Source organism: Haliotis asinina, chromosome 2 (assembly GCF_037392515.1).
Source record: "Haliotis asinina isolate JCU_RB_2024 chromosome 2, JCU_Hal_asi_v2, whole genome shotgun sequence".
NCBI lineage: Eukaryota > Metazoa > Mollusca > Gastropoda > Lepetellida > Haliotidae > Haliotis > Haliotis asinina.
Window position 1 is genome coordinate 30,050,371 of NC_090281.1, and position 23,549 is coordinate 30,073,919.

The following is a 23,549-nucleotide window of genomic DNA, read 5'->3' on the forward strand; positions in this document are numbered from 1 at the left end:
AAACGAGTACGTTTCTTAGATCTCAACATCAGCATATACGAGAGTTGCATATGGTTTGATCACGTGGATAAATTAGTAATGGTTGTGAAGGTAATAAATGCGGTAATAAAATGATTGTGAGCGACTGAGGTTTTGTTTTGCGCCGCGTTTAGCACTATGTCACGGCGGGACATCAGAAACGGGTTTCAGACGTTGTACCCACGTGGGGAACCAAACCCGGGTTTCGGTGTGACAACGATTTAACCACTAGGCTACCCACCGCCCAAATGAATCTGAAAATGAAAATCTCTTCAAGCATAGAGCAGTTGGAAGAAAACGAGCGAAAAGATTAGTGATCAGCAATGCATTCCTTATGTTGCTGATAACATACCATGTCACATAAGGCATGAGTTACTACGGCTTGATGTCGCTTTCAGCAATATTCCAGCAATATCGTCGTCATGGAGATGAAAAGTAGCAGTGTAAAGTAAGTACACTGTGTCTTGGCGACTGAGGATTACGCCGGGGCCTGGTATCTTTAAGGGATATATTTGTCCATCGTGGATAACTCTGATAACGCACACGCGCACATGGCGCTTTGTACTGTTATCCTGAATGCTATGCTAAACAGCATACACACTGCTATCGACAAGTTATGGTCACTGTTCAGGTGTGGACCACAAATTCATTTCAGGGTGTTATGTTCCGATCCGTTTTCGTCGTTATACTGAATCCAGAACTACAGAATGTTTGGTTCCGTGCGCAGGGGACAGTAACAAGTACCAATGTGAGGATTCGAACCCGTGTCTTCGGCGAGACGGGCGAACACTTCACTGACTAGGCTACACTAATGCCACTCATTTGGCATGAGGTTATTATTGCAGTAGTGTTACAGTCTGTTATGACCAACTATTGCAATCAACTATTGCATTAGCTTTTTTTCTCTCTCAGTGAATGGTCTCATTTGAAGTTATTTCCCAAATAAATGGATGGCTTATATGGCATAACAAATTGAAGTAGTTTCAGTATCTTTTATGAACCAACAGGAAAGTTGAAACCGAGATAAACAGTTAGATCTACAATATAAACCTGTTATTCACAATTTCAAGCTCCAAGTCGCATGCCGTGTTTGTCGCCAAGTGTAAGAGGTAACGGGCGTGTAGCTCGAAATAAAAGTGAACGAATCTGGTAGTTACTGTATTTTGCGCTGCTCGGTTGTTATACTATCGATAGCCACACATACTGTGGATCCATCAATAGTTTCTCGTTTCTACCATCAAATAATAGCTATCGTAGATTCATCAAACCATCGATAGTTCGACCTATCGTTACAGATCTACTTTCTTGATTAAAGACGGAGGCCATGGTAAAGGCTAAACGCTATTTAATGAAACGCAAAGAACATCCGGTTTCCTCAAATGAAAAAAATAGTTCACCATGGCCGGTGAGTATCGGAAAACATTGTCCCACAATTTCACATCTTAACTGGGCCCACTTGCACAAAGCGATTTTACCGCTACGGCTATCTAGAGCCTATATATTGGAGAATAGGGCTTACAATAATTGTAACGCTGAGGTCGTGGTGTTCAGCAGCATTAAGACAAGTTAGACACAGATTTTGAGTACACAGTGAAATAGATGAACAGTTTATAACTGGTGTCGCAAAACCTCATTGGCTTCCAAAGAATTCTCAAATTCAATTCAGAAGCAGTTCTTCCAATGAATTCAATTCAGTGAGCTTCCTTAGGGCCGAACTGTGAAGCTTAATACAGACATTACCAGTTCTTTGTCAGATGATGTTAATTTGCTCAGGACTCATCCTCCGTTCCTCGTGGTCTTAAGGTTTTGAGTTACTTAAAGAATACTGCATATCTGAATATGACATATGATTATTTCAAATTCAGTGGTCAGTTTGAAATACATATCGACATATTAATACGGGAATGTCGTTGTTGCACTTGGGTCACGTGATAGGTTGTGTATTGCAGTAACAATGACGTCAGCGTGTGTTAAACACATACCACTGAAAGTAAGTCACATCACTCGATAAATGACATTCTAATGCCAGCATAATGAAACAGTCGACAGTTCTCTGAACATTTTTTTGCGTATTGTCAATCATGTGCGCTAAGAGCATATTAAGAGTGAACAACTTCAGTTTTAGGCAGCACTCAATATTTCAGCTACATGGCGACAGTCTAAATATTTGAATCTGGAGCAATCCAGTAATCAACAGTATGACCATCAATCTATGCAATTGGGTCAGCGGGTTTTACGCCGTACTGCGCAAAATTCCGATGTCCTGAAGATAATTGGGCCTGGACCAGACAACCCAGTGATCAACAGCATGGCCATCGATCTGCGCAGTTGGGAACCGATGACGTGATGATGGCCTATCTCGTTAGTCGCCTCTTACAAGAATGGGTTGCTGAAGACCTATTTTACCCCGTATTTCAAGGATTAGGCAACTGAGATGCGATGCCCTGCCACAAAGTCAGCGAGCCCTAACACCAGACCTTGGCAGTTGCCTCTTACAAGTGTTTGCCACTACTATGATCAATTCTAACCCAGATCTTCATGGGTGGAACTGGGGATGTTATTCAATAAGTGCTACATCCAAACTGCTTGAAAATGACAAAAAAAGAGACTATTTTACTTGCACTTGATTTTATTGTTGGCAATGTTCATAGTTTACAGCTGATATTTGAAAATTGTGCAAATCTCAAAACAGACGCCATGCCATAGAACACATGTATAGAGAATGACAACAATTGCCCATACATTCATGATGAACTGCACAGTAGTGTTGTCAAGGCATGGAATCATAAGAAAAACTGAACTTGCCACCCCAATTAAACAATATTTACTGCATAAAGGCTAACACGATAAAGTCATCATGAATTCTTACATTTCTTCAGAATGGGTCATCTTCTGGTCATTATGATCAGGCTAAACAAGGGCTGCGCATGAACAACTTCATTTGCAAACAGTAGACGAACATGACAATACAACTTCAAACAACAGTCTGATGATGTGGGGTCCCACAAAAGAAATTCGAAGGATCAAGATAACAGAGCTGAAATGGTCAAAGCAAATACTTATAAAACATTCTCCATAAAACCTGCCTTTAACTTCAATACTTAAAAAACCCCGAAACAAATAAAACATTGTGACATATTACACCAAGTTGCTTTGCTCTGACGTCCCAAGACATTAAATGTAGGGCAACATGAACTATCAACATGAATAATACATACTGTGTAAGTTAAAAACCAATATGATGAAAAAGCTGCATGATGAGTGGCGCAGGAATCAACTTGGCTCTTAAGCAATGACCCATTTGATTACTTCCTAAATATTCAAAAGCTACAAAATAAATTCCAATTAAAACACAAATGATTACTTCTGAAGGTAGATTCCTTTGCAACTGAAAGAAAGGTTGATCATCTTCTCTTTACTTTTTGCCACGTCCACGGCCTCTTCCTCGTGCACCTCGCCTACCACGTCTGGTGGGAGTTTGTGCCTCTTCCTCAACCTCAGCTTCTGCTTCTGCTTCTGCTTCTGCTTCCCCAACCCACTCTTCAGCCTCTCCCTCTCCTTCAGCCTCATCTGCCGGAGGATCTTTTGACAGAAGCTTCTCTTCTTCAGCTTCTTCCAAAGGAAGAACATCATCATCTCCCTTCAGCTGTTCTTCTTCATTGGCTTCTGTTTCCTTGGCAGTTTCCTGGGCAGTTTCCATCTGTTCGCCTTCAGACTTTGCCTGGTCAGTTTCTTCTTGGTTCTCCTCTGCCGCTGGTGTCTCTCCATCAGTGTCCATCTTCTCATCTCTCTCCTCCCCATTTGCTTTCTCATTTTCATTTTCATTTGCTTTCTCTTCTTCCTTTGCCTTGGCTTCTTCTTCCTTTTTCTTTGCAAGTTCCTCAATTTTCTTCTTAGCAGCCAACTCTCTTTCTTTTTGTTCGGCAATTTTGGTTTGATACTCAGTGACAGCATCGATCTTGGCTTGCTGGAAATACACAATTTCAATATGAATATTACAGAAGTAGCTGTTTCCCAGATTATCAGATCAGCTTCTAACTAATAAAACCTGGGTGAGAGTGAATTTAGTTTTATGGTGCTTTTAACAATATATCAGCAACTTCACGACAGGGGACACCAGAAATGGGATTCACACTTTGTGCCCAAGTGAGGAATTGAACCAAGGTCTTCCAGTGACAAGTGAAAGCTTTAACCACGAGGTTATTCCACTGCCCCATCCCCCAGGTCACAGAAACCAATAGCTGCTGTTTGGAGAGATCACACAAGGTCACTCTGACAAATAGACAGGTTAATATTTGTGATCAGTTGATCCTTGTTTCAGCTACCTCTCATGACTGGAGCTTGGGATCTCTTGTAACCAAACTGGAAACTATAACAAGAGCTAGCAACTAGAGGTGTGACGATACAGATATTTGACAATACAATACGAATCACGATACTGCATTACATTATGATATGATACGATTCACAATACATGTGTATGTTACTGTAACGTTTCAGAGAAACCAGAAGCAAATATTCAACAGTTTTGTCATCAAAGGAAACTGAAAGACATCAGCAGCTACTTTAAAGAATTGCATAACTTCCTGACAACCCTTGAGTATTGAAAAAATAAATATCAACAACTGTAACCTTGTTCTTTATTTTTCAGAAATGATATCCAGTATTCGGTTGTTTTCTTAAGTCACAATACTCATCTCTGAACGTTTGTTCAAAAACAGGTTATCTAAAATGGAATATCTCCGCTAATCTTGTCAACACGTCTCACAAGCTTTATCTTCTTCGTGCTTACCCACTTTCCACTCAATATGAATTCAGGGTAAGATCTTAAGATTCTTTTTCAGGCTTATCATATGGTCAACATGCTTGGAGTACATATTCGTAGTATTGCAGTTGTAGTTGTAGCACAATGTGCATTTGACACTCGTTTTTTTTCTTTTGAAAGCTGGAAATGTCGCCACACTAACCCCCTGAACGCGGCTAATGCCTTAACAAATTCACTGTTGTCAACCTCATCCGAGTCGGCCATTTTCACAATCTTGTTAGCTATGAGATTTCACTGTTGCATAGCATCAAGCAAAAATGGCGGCGCCTAGTCGCCACTCATAACAGAGGCGATCGCTGCATAGGATATGCACCTCTACCACTTGAAGTTCTTATAGTATTATAGGGGCATATCCTGTGCATCGATCGCCTGTGACCTGTAATGGTAACTTAGGTTTTGTTTTGCTCAATAGTTTCTCCTTATTTTTTGGTAAATGAGGAAGATTGTTTTATGTATCGTACCTGTATCGATACACCAGAAAATGTATTCATATATTTATCATCATTAATGATATCACGATTCTGTCAGTATCGATATGTCGTCACACCTCTACTAGTAACCAATGATTATTTCTTTGCTAAGTGATCTAAAGCACACACATACCTTCCACTTATCGTAGTGAGCCTCTGAAGAACAGTGATTTTGTTTGGCTGCTTCCTCTTTCTTGTAGAATTTGTTACAGAGCTTGCAGAAGAAGCCAGTCACAGGTACAACATAGTCCTTTCCTGCACAAAAAGAAGCACTTGCTTACTGCAAGACACTGATACACTTTACGACAACCTACAAGGTGTCTGGTGACTCAGTTCTAACTTGAAAGATGAATACTGTTTTGTTGCGAATGAAGTGACCAAACGCAACAGGTTTATCAAAGCTGAATGTACTTGCTTTTCTGGTCAGACATGCCAGACCGAAAATATCCTTCAGCTCAATTTCATACAAAATAAAATACTGTTCTGTATATTGTCAGTAATATTCCATGTGCATGTTAGAACAAGTTCAGTTTTAAGCTGAAAAACCAAGCTACATGGCAGTGGTCTGTAAACAACCGAGTCTGGACCGAACAATCCTGTGATCAACATCATGAACATCGTTCGTTGGATACAATGACCTGTGTCGAACAAGTCAGTGAGCTTGTCATCACTTACAACAATAATGGGTTACTGAGGAGCAATTCTAACTCGGATCTTCACAGGTCCTTTCATAAGAATGGTCACATAAAATTCAAAAGATGACACTTTGTCTCCACTGAAACCTACCTGTCGGGGTGTCTGCCACATATTCAGGAATTTGTTCCTGTGTAAACAAAATGAATGCTTAATATTTTGTGCATAAAATGTTAAGTACAACAAACAAGCTTTTTGATTATGGAAAATGTTGTCTTGTGTCTTTTCCTGACTGACAGTTTTAATTGCTACTGGATAAATAAAGAGTTGGAGAAAACTTGCAATGCCATTTATGGCCATACAGGCACTAAATTAATACATCATCCAATATGACTCGGGGCCAGATGATCTGTCAAATCTTTACAAGGACAGGTATCATATCCAGACATGTTTTTAGTCAGCGGCTCGAAGTTACCACTTCACTTACCACTTCAATATATTCAGGTTTGGGGATAACATCTGGGCGAAGTCTCCCCCCAAATTGCTCACGCATCTGTAACAAATCAATTAGGGAGGAATCAAAAAAGATGTCATAATGTTTTCAAAATACATGCAACAGAAGTCTTAAATGAAATTCTGTCCTGCAAAATAATGTCAATTCCTCATTTTCTCTAAACAGGCAGCTGCAGCTCACATTCAATCCTGTCTGACCTAGCAGGACAAAAGTCTTCGGGTAACGCAAGCATATGATCACCAAAAAGAAGGTACTTAAATGGGAGCAAGTTGATTGAATAGAAATGAGTTGACCTAAAGCATTATTCCAGTTAAAATCAGTTTAATCCCAAAGTGGGAGTGAGTGAGTGAGTTTTAGTTGTACGCCGCACTCAGCAATATTCCAGCTATATGGCGGTGGTCTGTAAATAATCGAGTGTGGACCAGACAATCCAGTGATCAACATGAGCATTGATCTGCGTAATTGGGAACCGATGACATGTGTCAACCAAGTCAGCGAGCCTGACCACCCGATCCCGTTAGTCGCCTCTTACGACAAGCTGAGTCGCCTTTTATGGCAAGCATGGGTTGCTGAAGGCCTATTCTACCCTGGGACCTTCACGGGTTCCAAAGTGGGAGTGAGTGAGCGAGGTTTTATAGCACTCATAGCAGAATTCCAGCAAAATAAGAGCAGGGCACACCGGAAAAGGGCTTCACACAGTGTACATATGTGGAAAATGTAACCAATGTTTCAACCGTAAATATAGCAAATGCTTTAACGACTAGGCTGCCCTACCATTATTAGTGTGAGAGAAGGCCCTGATGCATGTCATGAACTGTCTCCACTTTGGAGTGCAAAAAGTACTGTGCTGAAATATCCAGAAATGTTATTGGGACTAACCAAGATTCAAACCCCCAAATTTAATGGCATCCTGGGGCACATAATTTGGTAGAGACTTGTAGCAAGCCAGACAAGTAGGCCACCTGTAGTCCTTATGCAGCATCTCACTATAACCAAACATTAACTAAGTCACTGGGAAAATCCACCAATACAGCAAACTTGGAAAGAAGAAATATTTCGCCATTTTAAAGAGACTTGACACAGACTGCACATGCAGATGATGTACACAGGACTGATCAGACAGATACGTTTCATACCTCCTTGTGCAGGTCAGTGAGTCTGTGTGCCAGTACTTCAGAAAAGTTGGAGAAGCCCCCAACATTACACCATGAGCAGCCTCTCTTCACCTGCGTTTCTCGGTGCTGAAATACACAAACAGTTTTGTCATTTTCATTCAATTTTAACACATAGATCATCGGTGTACTTTGATCTGATTCTGAATAATTAGTTCCAATTAGTCACTGCTTCAAAGCTTGTAACATGCAGACATCTAACAAAAAATGTAATACTTACTCTATGCTGCTTGAACTTTAGGTGACTTGCCAGATTAACATGAATGTCAAGGTCACAAATGTCGCAGTGGTCAGTCCTGGAAAACGACAATAATGTGATAAACCACTGTAAACAGTGACTACTTCACACCTTTCAATCATTATTATACGTTTCCAAGCAGTAAAGCCATGCTGGAAAATTATACTGAGAACTGAGACAGCATGATCACATTACACCTTAAGACAATTCACTGACTGGCGAGTCGTTTTCAAAATATTCCATGATTTGGTTCTCGTGAAATGACAAAATGAAATGATTGAAAAGTTACTTTTCCATTCTTTAAATAGTATCATATCCTATTGCTCTTTCTAAACATAACAGAACTCAGTCTTGATTGCAACTATATATTTAAAAAGAAATGTTGTTTTCTACAATTACCAAATCTACATTTCTTTCCCCTTAAGAACGCTTCGATGATGTAATGTTATAAAAATGATATTTGTAGAAATGTTGTATGACAGACATGACGATAAGCTGAGATTGTATGTATATCCACATAAATGTGCATTTTCATGGATTTCTGTCCTCAGATAGATTTAAATGCATAAATTTCTAAAAATCAGACCAAGAACCAAGTTTCAATTTTGGATTTTTCAACAAAACCCTACCCATTTAATTTTATTAAATTAATGGTAAAAAAAAACATTCATACTTCTTAATACAGCGTTTTTGAAATCAAAGATTTGTTAACAACTTAAAAAATACAAAAAATTTGTTATTAGGGTAAAGATATGTTTGTTACAGTAAAGACAAAAAATGTTGCTCAACAACCTATTCACATTATATAAAGATCAAATTGAACCAAAAAGTGTGTGTTTACTCAAGTTTACACCTAAAAATATATTAAGACATGTGCATATTTTATACACAGATCCTCTGTGAACTGCTGTTTTTTCTCTCCCATAACATACATGTTATTTACAATAACAGAATTATTTCTTTACTGTAATGGTTGCATTCACTGTAGTTAAATCAGTATGTACATTCAACAAATGAGGTTAACTGCATACACATACTGCAGAGAATAATACTCATGTTATGATTACACCTACACAGGCTAAGATATTAGTAAAACCTTGAACATGATAGTAACAGTGACAGATGTATTCCTTCCCATAACAATTATCATTCTTTATTGTAACAGTTTGAGGAAAAAATATTACTATGATGTTTTTCACATTGTATAAACATAATATATTGAACTAATAATGAGTCAGGTTCACACCTAAACATATATTTAAAAAATATATTTAAAAATATATTAAAATATATTACATATATTATATTATACATAGTTCCTGTTTAAACTTCTGATTTTTCTTTCCTGTTACAAGTTTTAGCTATAGGAAAGAAGTATGTCAACACAAATTACACTATGAGAAAAGTAATGCCCCCAACCCCTCACAAAAATTGGACTTTCCAAGTTTCAAATGTTCCAAAGTTCAAAGGCAATCATGGAAACAACATTTTGCAATATTGTACATGTAAATGGAACAGTATTGTTTAAAGAAAGATGCATAATAAATATATGCTGCAAGTCCTAATATTTTAAGTCCTTTCCCCGCAGCTCTCGGTCAATAAAACATCTGGAACTTGTGTCATCATGAGAGCATAGGAAGAGCCAAAGAGCATACAGACGTTTGGGCATCTTAGCATCAGGGATCATACATTATGTCAAGGTCAACTATAAAACATGTCTTATATTTAAATTATGAAGTCAAACATGTTTCAATCATTATGTGTGTGAACTAAACAGATTAATACACATGCAATCAGCCCCTGAAAGTTTATTAATTTAGTGAATTTGTATCAAGAGAGATGAAAAACTAACAGCAACATGACTGAGGAACAATGAAAACAGCTAATTTTTTGCTCTTTCAAGGACTGTATAACAAGCTAAATGCATCTGTCCATAGTTAAACATGGACATAGTAACATAATGCCTTAATTTCCTTCTAAGACTGAAAAATTGCAATTAATTTGAAGAAATATTTATATTATTAAGCAGGGACAAGAATTCCTGCATTTTTAAAAAGTAACTCTGGTATTCATGAAGACCAGACCTTAAATTGATATTTTTGCTTCAATATGTCAAATTCGAGATTTTCATTTATTTTTCATTTATTTAACACAAGTACGTCACGATACAACACTTAGTTTTTCAAACAGAATCTTTTTAATTGACATGAAACCCTACAACCAACATATGTGTGAAAATATTTAAATACATGTATGTGTGTAATCAAACCCTGAAAACAGAGAACTCTCACACCCTAACATGTCTCTATCATAGGCGAATCCATTCATGTTTTACATCGCTGATGGTTTCCACTATGTTGCTGGTCAAAAAAGTTCTAAAAATAGATAATGTACATCCCCTTTGCCCTTTATCTTCACTTTCCCACAATAGGTGTTCTGTACCAAAACATCCTTGTAAGGCGAAATATCCAACAATGCAACATTTTACAATCTTCATTACTTCCTCATCTGACAAAATGTATCCCACAAAGCACCATTTGGCAAATCAACAGAAAATCACCCTTTCACAGTAGCATTCAGAACGGTGGATGCCCAGTGAAAACCTTAAAACCAATAAACATATTTGATATATTCTTGACTAGAAGTGAGAGAGTGAGTTTAGTTTTATGTCATTTTTAGCAATATTCCAGCAATATCATGGCAAGGGACACCAGAAAATAGGTGTCACACAGTGTGCCCATGTGGGGAATCAAACCCGGGTCTTCGACGTGACGAGCAAACGCTTTAACCCTAGGCTACCCCACCGCCCCACTTGACTAGCAATTGTTGCATTCTGAAAAACGATATGAAGAAGGTCAAAGCTAGCCAATATAAAGAATAAGAGGTGCACTTGTGGCAAGCATGCTTCGAATGTAATGTTAGAGATACGACAAGTGTTGACAGGACAATCAAGCCTGATTCTGACAGCTTCAACATTTTCCATGCATCAGAAACATGTAGTGACCATGCCTTTGAAAAATACATTTCCAAAGCGGCCACTGAATGAATGAAATTTTTTTTAATTAACGGTGATTCACACTTTCAAGATATAAAACCTTTGAAAATATTCCGGTCTAATATCCTTGACAATGACATACAATCATGTCAGTGCGAAGGGACTGAGCTCGTGTTGAGGCAACTTGTGGTTGTTATATTGTGAAGGGGATTTCAAACTCTTATTTGATCTTTGTATATGAATTGTTTCATGGACATTTTAATACATCCTATCAGTAAACCGGGATTCTGATGGTGCCTTGGGTCAATGTAGGAAATATCATCACCAAACTTATTTCCGTAATTTCTATCTTAGTGAACATAGTCCTCAGGTGTCACAGACGCTGAAAATAAAATATCGTTTGACAGTGCATGACATTTTAACAGCCAAACTGGAGTGAAACAAGAATTTACTCATATATATTCCCATGATCTCCACTGTCACTTAATCTTCTCTAGAGGACACTGAACAAAAATTCATTTGAGCAAAATCTCAACCACTCACGCCTCTTTCTCTGGCAATGGTTTAGCTCTCTCTTCTTCTTGTTTAGCAATTTTTGCCTCAACCTCTGCCTTTCTTGTAGGGTTCTCTTCAAGCTCATCTGCCTTTTCCTTGTGACGAGTTCCAGATAGATGATTTTGGTAGTTCTGTAAAGAATGCAAAAGGAGAGTAAGATAAATGACTATCTTGACCAATTCATAATCTTGCTAAAAACACAAGCCAGTGAAACTTTTGTACAACCAGAATGTGTTCTACTCCCTCATTTTCAATACATTAGTTAAAGATGGTGACAGAGTGGTTTGTTCATAAGTCTGAAAAATACACAGCAAAATCACCACATCAGATTCTGATCAGTAGTATTGACTCTGACATTGAAGCACCATTACAATCATTGCAACGTTGACGCGTGTGATCCAAGGGAGATAATTCATGCACAAGGCTATACATATGTATCATGTAAGAAACTTCTTGCTTTTTCTTTAATCAGAAATGTTGCTTAACCCCATTCAACACTGTATGCCAGAAAACCAGCTAAGTCATCTTGAGTCCCCTGAGAGTAGTCACATCAAAATGATACATACTTTTAGGAACATGCTTAACATATGATCTTTTGTCAAATCTATCACTTTTCAGAATGTCTGAAAAAACATTACATTTCAAATTAGTTTATATTATCGTCACAATCTGAAACATAAATTAATTTTCACAATGTTATTGAAAAAAAAAAAATAACATGATAATATTGTGTCCAGAGATACGGATGACCTTGCTGCTGTCAGAAGCGTTCTCTACACTGAGTGTGCTCTTGTGATTAATTTCTACTGAACAAAGGCTTTTTCAGATCCGTGCTTGTACTTACCCTCTCATTAAAACACTCCACTTCACAGATATGACAGTAGTGACGAGACAACTCCTTGCTCACCTGAAGACAGAATGTTAATGTAACCACAAGCAGCAACAAAAGGCTCCACAGAACTCTCATTAATACTTCTGTGAATACATTTCATAAAACTTTCACCAAAAAGCTTCAGAGGGTAAGCGAGTTTAGTATTACGCCACACTAAGCAATATTCCAGCTATATGACCTGTACTTGAAATATCAGCCATTCACGATGTCTAGCTGTAATAAAGCCAGCAGAAACAAGGCAAACTGTAATAACATTGAAATCCTTAACATTATATGTACACAATAAGCCAAATACATGTGACAGTGACAAACTGGATTACATCTGACCTTACAAGCCAAGAACAGTGATCATTGAATTAGTAAGCATTATCAACAAGAAACAATACAATACCTTAAAAACCAATTGTGATGAAAGTTTTCATTTACACAATCAATACACAAAGTCAAGTATTTATTCATTTTCTAATTATATAATGTTCAACTTCATGATCAATACACAAATGTCACTACACAGCATATGTGTGATGTAGTTATTTAATTCAAACTTACATTTTTGCTCAAGTTACTTTTCCAACATTCAACAATAATGTACTGATGGTTTGTAAACAATTGCAGTCAGTGTCTATGTGACTTACTCTCGGCACTATTTTCGGCTTCCTCAGGTGTTCTCCCTTCTTCCTCCTGTCTCCTACAATACCAAGACGAAGTTCAAGGTCACATGGTCAGCACATCCTGATGCCTCATTCACACAGCTCATACAGATAGCTGCAAGCTGTACTACAAGGCAATTGTACCCGACACCTTGGTCACTTACACAAAGGAAACCTTGGAAGATGAGTCACTAAAGATGAAAACTTATTTTCAAATTTCATTACAAGAAAATTCATACAAATTTTTATCATTAGCACTTTGTCTCTTACATTCTGAATAAAATCTTAACACCATGTTTTGCATAGACAGTATCAAGACAAAGTAATATTTTTTTCTCGCCACATTGTTAGGAATCTATCAAATCTCAAAGAATGTTATTTTCAAGTGATCAGACCATGGTATAGTACAACATTGTATATCTGTGCTAATATGTGCATGAGTATACCTTTGTCCAACCATAAAATAATATCATTCTTGATGTCTGTTTTGTCATTTATCAACCAAAGGAATTACAGATTTCACAACATAAACTTTCGCATGCTGAGACAGACGAAGACTGACAAGTATCAGTTTTGGAAAACTTACCTGCCAACCAATTAAAAACAAAATTGACTTTACCATTTTCACAAATTTGTGAATTATCTGAACCACCATTTAAAAATAAAAAAGAAAAAAACACAAAATACATGATCAAGCAAAGATATTGTGTGTAAAGTTGCAAAATGGGCGTGACAAATATTCTCCAGCAGTGTCAACATTTTTCCAATTTTGATTTCAAATCAAGATGTCTACACAGACTCGCATCAAACGTTGTGAATTGCAACAAGGCCTAAGCGTTGCCTTAATATTTCAGAAGTAGTTAAGACTGCTCGTTGTGCATGGTTATGGAGACAACAGAACAGTATCCCTGTTCAAATCTGACTCATCATAATCAGTACAGGGAAACTGTTTCTGTGGAATGGCATTCGAAAAAGCGGTGTTCAGTAGACAATACTTGAACATATGTATCCTGAAATGCAGGGATCAAAATTTGGAATTTTCAATTATTTCTGTCAGGTCCAGATTCAGTTCACTTGTCCATTTTAGTGGGTAGAAGGTATCCTTATTCAGTGGTGCACTTACACTAGACGGGGACAACGAGAATGAACCAGCTACTGGTCACATACAGCACAAGTTGGCAAGCTGTACGACATGGGTCTGGGGTAATGTGGGAGCATTTCCCAGCCGTGGCATAGCTTGACTTCCTGGGATCTCATATAATAGGGCAGACCACTGATACACCTCATAACGCACTAACTGAGATGCAGCCTTTCCATCTTGTGAGGGAGAGTGTTTAGCTTTACATACTCATGCCATCAAAAACTGCATTTTCGCATTTGGCAGTTTGGGAAAGTTTCATTTCGGTACTCATTTCTCTGCAACATTACAATGACGCCAAGGAACACATCCCTTTCTACCATATTAACATTCAAACTTCAATGATTCAGGTATATCAGGGACAATAAGGTAACCCTCATTTCCTCCAAAAGGCAAGTGCTGCCTTGTGCCGGTTCTGAGCTGCAAGCATTACCAGTGCCACGGATCACAAACCAAATAGCCCGAAAAAGGGGGCAGAGATCAGGCTCTCCAAAACGGTTGCAACGGCCAGGGTTCTTCCTTAGGCTGCCAAGAAGCAATCACCTTGAGAATTTCTGCGATCCATTGGTCCTCTGGTCCCACTACCACCCTGCCTGTAACCGCCACCACGCCTGTCTCTCCTTCCTTGGCTAAAGCCCCCTCGGGCGCCGCCTTGTCTGTATCCTTGCTGCATTCCTTGACGGCCTCCCTGGTATCTTTGACCGCCGCCTTGTCGACCACCATAACCACGGTCTCTTCGATCGTCTCCATATGACTGAAATCATTAGCCATCCAATAAATGAGCTCCATGTATGGAGTCGGCCAGATTGAGGCTTCATCGTGAAGACTTTTCCCCTTGACAATCTGGAAAGACTGGATTAAAGTATTCTCACATACTGGCATGTCTGAATAGGAAATGCATGGCCTGTCTGAAAGCAGTCTGCATGTGCTGTGGCCTCCACGGACAGTGCTTCTCTACGACATGTGCAATGTGTTAAGGGCATCTCAAAAATTTGTGGGTAAAATCTCCGAACAAAAAACAAAGATTTGTTTTTGTTCCATAAAAGTGTTAGTACTAGCTAAATCTATCCATACAGAACATTTACAAGTGGCTATTTTCACAAAAAACATTTTGTCACAAATTTTGGTAGCGTTCTTAAAAAAAACATGGTTCATAATAAACTTTGTAACAGTATTCAATATCACAAAAGACTCCTAACATATCACTGTACATGCTGAAAATAATAAACTCTGAAAATGAAAAAAAAAACATTAGACATGATACATATGCAAAACATGACTATTGCCATAATTCATTGTAAAAGATGGCTCAAAAATGTCAAGAAATGTTGCCTTGATTTGTTAATGATCATTAAAACGGAAGATTCGGCATACTGACTCTTTACCTGTTTAACAAACGTATCTGTACAATATCACTAATTCCTACATTTCACATGTCAATGTATTAAACATAGCAGGATGGCTTGTGAATAGTAATACCTAAGGAAGAGAATTTTGGACTACCCTTTTTACATATTAAATCGTCCTGTTTCAACACATTTTCTTTTCTTTCTTGAAAGTTCAATGGCCCATCAGACTCATCAAATGAGGCATTAAACATGACCAAATTTATGTAGAGAACAAATAACTAGAAAAAATTAAATCACCTTCAATTTTGGAAAAAAAATTAAAATTCACCTAACCCTGTACCAATCCAGTCAACGTTTTAAAGAAGTTATTTGGAAAACATGATGTAATAAAAGTGTTGTTAGATGCATCTTAAGCCTTTCGAGCATACTTACATCAGAATCTCTTCTTCGACGCTTGTTGTCCATTCGATAATCAGATCCTGATCTCTTTCTGTCCTGTCCATAGTGCCTCCTGTCCCGCCCATGATCTGGTACATTCATCTGCACATCTGCGATCAGTCGACTCTGCTGCTGTAACAGGTTGCTCGCCATTGCCAGCTGAGATTCTCTCAGATTTAGTTGTTCCTGAAAATTACAGAATCATGTTGCCAGGACTGAAAATGAACGAAGTATTTATTCCCATTTACGTTGGGTATTCAATTTAACTGCATTTAGTCACAGGGTGCAATTGACTGAATAATCTGCAACTGATCGTTCTCGCTTGCAGTGATTATGAACTAGCTCTGTAGGCTCATCAATATTCACATTATTCACTCATTATTATGTTTCTTACCATTATGTTCGTCAAAAGGTTTTGTGGTGTGGTTTACAATTAAAATTGATTATTGATCTACTGCTGAGCTGACTATCAATCTGCTAATGGTTAACAAAAACCAGCATCGGTACTTTGCACCAACATGTACATTTTCCCCAAAAATTCAGCTAACATAACATTTCTTATCATCACTTCAGGTGCAACATCAAATATGTGTGACGCAGTGTAACTCACAAGCAACTGACATCTAACCAACAGCGAACTACATAAGTACATCTACTCAATTTCTCAATACAAAAGCAAGTTTAACTCGAATTTCAAACAGAAATCTACAATTTCAAACAGCTAAGTTTCCAACTCCGTCGCAATTTAAGACCAAAGATATAAAACTCATGTAAACAAACTGCATAAACCAAAATGTCTTTGATTTTTTCCATTTAAGTCTATTCTGGGAAATGCATTGCTTTGCATATCGCTAACCTGCTCAATTTATTTCCATTTAGATCTTTCAATAATTTTACCTTCCATTCTTTGATGAAGTCAGGACATATGCCCAGAAGTAAACAAATCTCAGGCTACAGAACAGTTCCGAATAGCAGAGCAAGTCTCGTTTGTGTTCTTGACATTTTATCTTTTCTAAAGCAGAATAGGAAAGCTTAGCTCAAAACATCCTGTTAATTTCTAAGGTGTTAAGAACAGTAAAGGTGTCTTGGGTCTAGTATTAAACATCAGTTGATATATATATATATATATATGACATGTAAAATGTTATATCTGCCGAAAATGTTTCATGGACTAAGTTTGAAATCCTTGAGTCAGGTTTTAGCACCAACTTTTATTTGTTGCAGCAGATATTAATCTATCTTTGGCAGTAGTAGTTAGTGGCAACAATGAGGTCTATGCAAGACAGATTTGATAGTGGTCTGCAATAACCAGGAGCACTTTTGAATTACATCCCTTTCTTTATGTCAATAACCATAGGAGAGAGACATCACTGCAAGTGTGGGGCTATTTAGACAAGAGTCATCAGAAGATGACACATACCCCTGTCCCCCACATATTTGGAAGGACAAATCATCTCAGTTACTTGATGTTTTCTTAGATTAAGTTTGAATCGTTTCCATGGAAGTCATGAATATATAAATGCCATATCTGTAAACAGCAAAAGGCATCACTTCAAGAACTGTCTCACATATCTGCCAAGATCTATTGAAAGATATCAAATGGCTTTCAAGTCATGCTCTGGATACGAAGCCTATCCCTCCATTTTGAGACTTAGTCAGAATTGTTTCCATGGAAACCAGCAAAAAAAATGCCAAAACATTGTAAATTGCAAAAGGCACCACTTTGTGGTCTGTTTCAAATATCTGCCAAGTTGTGCTGTAAGAATCGTTTCCATTGAAACTGGGAAAATGATAAATCACAAAAATCTGTAAATAGCAAAAAGCACCACTTTCGGTTCTGACTGATGTATGCAACAGAAAAATATTGAACGTTTTTTTAGTTCTGGACCGGAAACGAAGCCCATCCCTCCATTTTGAGACTAAGTCCGAAATGTGTCCATGGAAACTGAGAAAACAATAAATCACAAAAACCTGTAAATACCAAAAGGCACCACTTTGGGGTCTGCCACACATATCTACCAAGTTTTAGTGACAGATATTAAGAAGTTTTTTAGTTCTGCTCAGGAAACAAAACACACCACTCACTTTTGAGACTAAATCTGAAACATTTCCATGGAAGCCAAGAAAATAAGAAATCACAAAAACTTGTAAATAGCCAAAGGCACCACTTTGGAGTCTGACACAGGTCTCTACCACGTTTTTGAGTTCTGCCCCAGAAACGAAGCCCATCACTCCATTAGATTAACACCAAACTGTTCTATGGAAAAACCAAAAAAATATAAATGCCAAAACTCTGTAAATAGCAAAAGGCACAACTATAGGTTGAGATTATTTTACCTATCAAGTTTGGTCTGAAAATATTGAACGGTTTCCGAGTTATGCTCCGTAAACAACATTTATTACGGATGGACAGACAGACAAGGCGTCGACTATATGACCTCACATTACGTGTGTGTGAGAGATAAAAATATACTCCAACAAGTTTAAGATAGGGTAACACATCTTGCAACTTCCAAACTTTCTTGCCTCTAACAGGTTCTGAAAATAGTATCTGTCACATAAATTCAGGGTTCATACAGAATTTAAGGATTGTTAAAGCTTTTCCCAGACTCCTTGGGCAAAATTAAGGCCAGTAAGACAATTATGAAAGTAAACATAATAAAATTAATTTTAAACAACCCACATCACTTCTGAGCACTGTCAGGTTTAATCTGAAAGCCAAAACAGCATAATGCAACGCTACCTAGACTAAGTCTAAGACCAGTAAAACTCACTAAATCTGCAGCCATAAAAACACCATGAACACCAATGAGAGAATACATCAGGGAAGTATTTTCATCCGTTTAAAACAAACTTGTGAAAAAAGTTGCAAGCAATCTATACCACAAAAGTCCACGCCCCCACTTCAGATGTTAATTAGCAGGTACAATTTTCAGTTCATCAAGCTTTAACTTGAAATTCGAGGCTTTTTAAGGCAAAAATAGACTTTCCTGGCTTTATAAGGCTTAGTGACCTGGCTTTTCAAGACTGGGACGAACCCTTCAAATGCAATGGGCAGACTTCAAGTTTGACAATCATGACTATACCACTATTTGTCATTGGGCCTGTTACAGAATTCTGCTGCTGCTAACTGGACTTTTTTCTATTACCTTCTGTAAGTGCACAGCAAAAACCTATCAATTTAAAAACTCAATCCAACACATGCTGAAGTCTAGGCAAATGATGCTTTTCAATAATCAAATGAAATTTGAACATTTCTGAGATATTAAGTCTCAGACTCTCACCCACCTGTAACTTGTCAAAGCTGGAATTACTACTTCCAAAGCTGCCCATCCCACCAAGGCTTGACGTTGAAAAGCTTGACATTCCATAGCCAGAGGAGCCAGAATCTTGGTAATACCCAGCATAGTCATAGTCCGAGCCATAACGAGACCCGGATCGGCCTGCACTGCCACTGCTGGTAGTGTAGGAGTCACTATAGTTATAGCTGCTTGAGTAGTCCCCACTGTAGCCTCGGTTCCGTGGCATCTTGGATATCTGCAAAGACATTCTTCCGAAAATGAGACCAGAGAATTTCATAACCATGCTAAAGATGTGTGAAATGGATTCAAAACTTTGCAAGCCGGTCAGGCTAGCGGTGCCTGAAAGTACAGAAGAATTAACTGGTCTGAAATATGAATGTAGACACAGGTTTTAACTTTCACCATGAAGCTGACATGATCGTTTTAAATCAGACCAAATTCTTGCATGATTTAAAGCATAAACGTTATGAGATGAAGAGAGTGATGTATTTACAAAATGATTCCATGAACATTCACAAATCAGTAGGGACAGTGACAGGAGATTTACTGGCCTGACTCGCTTTTCAGTAGTCGTGGGCTAGCTGATAGTGGATGTTTCTCTCAGCATAAGAATAACAGTATACTGCTGTGTCAGTGAATGTGCTAATGTTAACAAGTCATCATTAATAATCAAACTTCATCAGTACCCCAGGAAAACAATGTGCAAATTATACTCAAGCCAAGTCTGTCAAAAGTGGGCGTACCAATCAGACACATTGTCAGTTTGAACCAAGTCATTCGGTCAAAAACCAAGCTGAACCTTTCAGTGGACATCTACATAAAATAATCAAAGAGAATGGTAAGATTACTAACATAAAAGCAGGGTTAAGATGGGCTGATATTCTTTCAAGGTGGATACTTCCTATTCCTTTAACTAAACTTAAGGTAGACTGTGAACTTTTCCTGATATGAAAGACCATTAAATTATCAATGGCATGTACGTCTTCAAATGAAGAACCATAATCCTGTTCTCGTCATTTGTTGGACCTGTCACAAACACCAAACAATTACTTCTAAAGCATCATAAATTATCAACAGGGTCATCAAGCACTAGAAACTAGAAACAATTCTGATTTGTGCAACAAGGACACGTTTCAAGTCACAAAGTTAAAGTGAACATTTTTGTTCAGAGTGTTTCCTCTTTCTGGGACTTCTAGTCTTAATAAATTAATTGACCCAAATCTTTGGTACAAGTTTTCAAAACCCTCAAAATAATGTTGATACTGATTGAAAGTTCTGACTCACATGACACAAAAGATTTCAACTATTCAAGTTTCAAATCTTGTGCTGCATGCCTCATAATTTTATGAAAAAATTGTTTTCTTTGCATACCAAGATAGTTTCACTTCTATTGCCATGTGCAAGATAGTACAACAAAAGCATGTTAGGCATTTTAAAACTTCTTAGATGTAGTCATATTTTATTTACTGTGGCCATTCAGTTTTCATTACAGCCATTCCACATTTGATGACATGACCATGGTTCAAAATTAACGCTTTGAAGTAGCGAAGTTGCTATTCAAAATCTTATTTTGCTATGTAACAGCCGAACAGTAGCAACAACTTGCTACCTGGTCTTTTTTAGTGAAACCACATATGTTCATCAATTAACCATCATTGCCCCAATTGCTTCTATACTGCATAAAAGTGTATGATTCACCTGAACACTTCAACACGGAGAATGCAACATCGATTTAATATTCGAAATGTCGTTATTTGCGGTAGTGAACGACATATCAGGTCGGTGTCATTAAGTAGAAATCTCATCCAATTCAGTATTGGAAATGGAAAATGTATGAACAGAATACCTTTTGGATAATCATGGAAAGTATAGTAACAAAAGGTGACTACATGCGATGGTCATGACCTTCTCAATAACTCAAGAGCAGCTAATCTTAGCTTCAATGCACAATGGGAGTGGTTTCCATTGACATATACCATTACCATAAAACCTGCTATGCCCAAATACAAATTATGTTATGTTGTGACATTGCAGAATTATTTCTTTTCGGTGATATTCATGTCAATGATTTTTATCTTAGTTCATGTACAAAATTATGTTTCTTTCTAATTCTTAAATCTAAAATTGAATATGAGAGACAACATTTTTAATCTAATATAATCTTAATGTAATACAAACATTCTTCAAACAGGAAAACACACTTGCTGAGGCACAAGAAATTGCATAAAACATTATTTCACAAAAAAATAATTATCAACGAAATATCGTAAAAGAATGAAAAGAAAGCAACCACTTCCACTTCTGACTTGTGCAGCATGCTATGCACACTAGCAGACAACTGTAGACAGGAGATGAGTTTTAAGAAATTCCTACCTCCACCCTTGAGGATTCAGTCTTCGGTAGGATTGTGATCAAAGATTCATATTTTTTGCTGATTAGCTTTATGCAAGTGATGATTGTAAAACATATTGCTGGGGCCAAAGATTGATGGTAACTAAGGTTGCTCTGAGCAAATAGGCCCTGGTACTGAAAACAATGTTCATCACTGAAACTGCCTCTATGGCTCTTGTTCCCCAGCTCTTACATACCTCTTAAGTGTATTATTTATTTTCTTGCAACTTCAGAATCATATGTTAGTGGGCACTGTGAGTAGTTACCCGTTTGTCGCCTGTGACGTGTGCTCCACTTGTCTCTATCAAGCCAAATTTATTTTTACCTTTTCTTGAAATCTCGTATCAATAAACACAGTGTGTGAAAAATTGCTTGTTTGTAACGTTTCGTATCTGATAGCATTTCATTGGATTGTTCTCATAGTAGCGAGACTGAACATTCGAAGTAAATTTGTAGTAAGTTATGAATGAAAAGAGTAGTTCCACATTCCAATGGGGTCACGGATAACTGACCAATGAAATTCATTTTAGGGTTTATTACACGTGTGCAACATATGATATTTATGTACTCAGTTATATGGATAATAATAGCTTATATCACATATCACATCAAGCATCCCCTTACACCAATGACCCTTATGATTATTTTGGAAGATGGTTTGGCGTCTGATACCTCAATTTGAAGAAACACTGCACCTTTCCATCTAGCTTGCCAAGAAAATGGCATACAGATGACTTGGTAAATGAGCATTCATCATTTTTGATCAGGTGGTTGGGTGTGGTCAAATTAGAGTTGTTAATCTCTGCACCTTGGAAACTGTTTTCAAATCTCCAAATGGTGCTAATGCAAACTGCAAGAACTGAAAAACTCTGAGCAGGGATGGGTGCGGCTTTTTGAGAAAGTGGGGTGCACACTTTAATTTCACCCCAGTTTCAAAGGTCATTAACAAAATTCAAGACAAAGGAGGTGGGGACACATACCTGGATCTTCCTATGCCCAGTGAATGTACAAATTGCATAAGCACCTGTGACCAACAAGCACTTAATCACTTACCACAAACTTTCCTGTCTATGAGAACAAATATAAGCAGAGTTCAGAGTTCAATTAAGAAAAATAAGCTTAGTGTAATTAATAATGTTGTGGAAGCGATAATATCTTTGTCGTGAACTGATAACCTACGAACTGCAATAAGCACTAACTAGAATAATAACAACAACTGAAACAGTAACGCAGAAAAGATAACAAAATTCTCTCCTGATCACAATCGGAAACCTGAGCCACGGACCGAAAAGGGATAGAAAGAAAGAACATTACACGCCTCTTTGTTACAACGCAAAAAGATTCTGCAGTGAAAGTATATGGTTGAAATAAATCGGTTAAAAACATGACAGGATTTAATGTACCTGAAAATCAAAATACAGCAGTTCATTGTTTCTAAGAAACGAATGGTCTAATGAGCACGCGGCGACCAGAAAATATAAATGGCTTCCATCGTAATTCCCCAGAAATGCGTGAAGTGAACATTAAAAAACACACAATTAATGGCTATTCATAGCATAACCATCACAGTAAAGGGACGTTTTCACGAATATATTGCATAAAGAGCTTCTTACGTAAGTCAAAATATGGCAATTTTCACAAATTCAGTGATGTCTCAGCAAGCGTGTCCTTCCTTTCCTTCCTTTCCCCACGCAGTTACTCTCTGACACCCTGCTTATTGCGGACTTGGACCGGTCTCGAGAGGTCTTCTGCCAAACGCCCGGGATGCGCAGAGATATTTACGCATAAAATTCTGTCAAAACCACGAATATTGCGATATATCTTTAAAATAATGAAATCAACACTTCCTTCCCCTTCCTTTGCTTGTTGTTTAAGAATGTCAATAGGCAGGTGTAAGAAATATCAATGGGCATGTGTTTGGATTGTAGCAGCTTGAGCAGGAGAGTATAAACATATGGCGGTACTTGTG

General features: G+C 37.7%; 1 protein-coding gene across 1 annotated transcript; it reads right to left on the reverse strand.

Annotated features, from left to right (window-relative positions):
• Positions 1–2,629: 2,629 nt before the first annotated feature.
• On the reverse strand, positions 2,630–23,526 carry LOC137273571 (zinc finger protein on ecdysone puffs-like). The gene is made up of 13 exons (XM_067806321.1): positions 23,194–23,526; positions 19,176–19,424; positions 15,882–16,073; positions 14,644–14,854; positions 12,948–13,000; positions 12,265–12,327; positions 11,409–11,551; positions 7,853–7,928; positions 7,597–7,701; positions 6,434–6,499; positions 6,100–6,136; positions 5,447–5,568; positions 2,630–3,985 (listed from the first exon to the last, which is right to left on the reverse strand). Exons 2-13 carry the CDS (start codon positions 19,413–19,415, stop codon positions 3,434–3,436), a joined length of 1,860 nt encoding a protein of 619 aa, XP_067662422.1. The 5' UTR covers positions 19,416–19,424; positions 23,194–23,526; the 3' UTR covers positions 2,630–3,433.
• Between the last annotated feature and the right edge of the window lie 23 nt (positions 23,527–23,549).

Excerpts from the sequence above, each read along its gene's own strand:
- LOC137273571 (XM_067806321.1), bottom strand. The coding sequence starts at position 19,415 with ATGCCACGGAACCGAGGCTACAGTGGGGACTACTCAAGCAGCTATAAC. Across the intron at positions 12,328-12,947 it reads AGCCGAAAATAGTGCCGAGA|GTGAGCAAGGAGTTGTCTCG; the intron begins GTAAGTCACATA and ends TTCTGTCTTCAG. Across the intron at positions 5,569-6,099 it reads TGTGGCAGACACCCCGACAG|GAAAGGACTATGTTGTACCT; the intron begins GTAGGTTTCAGT and ends CTTTTTGTGCAG.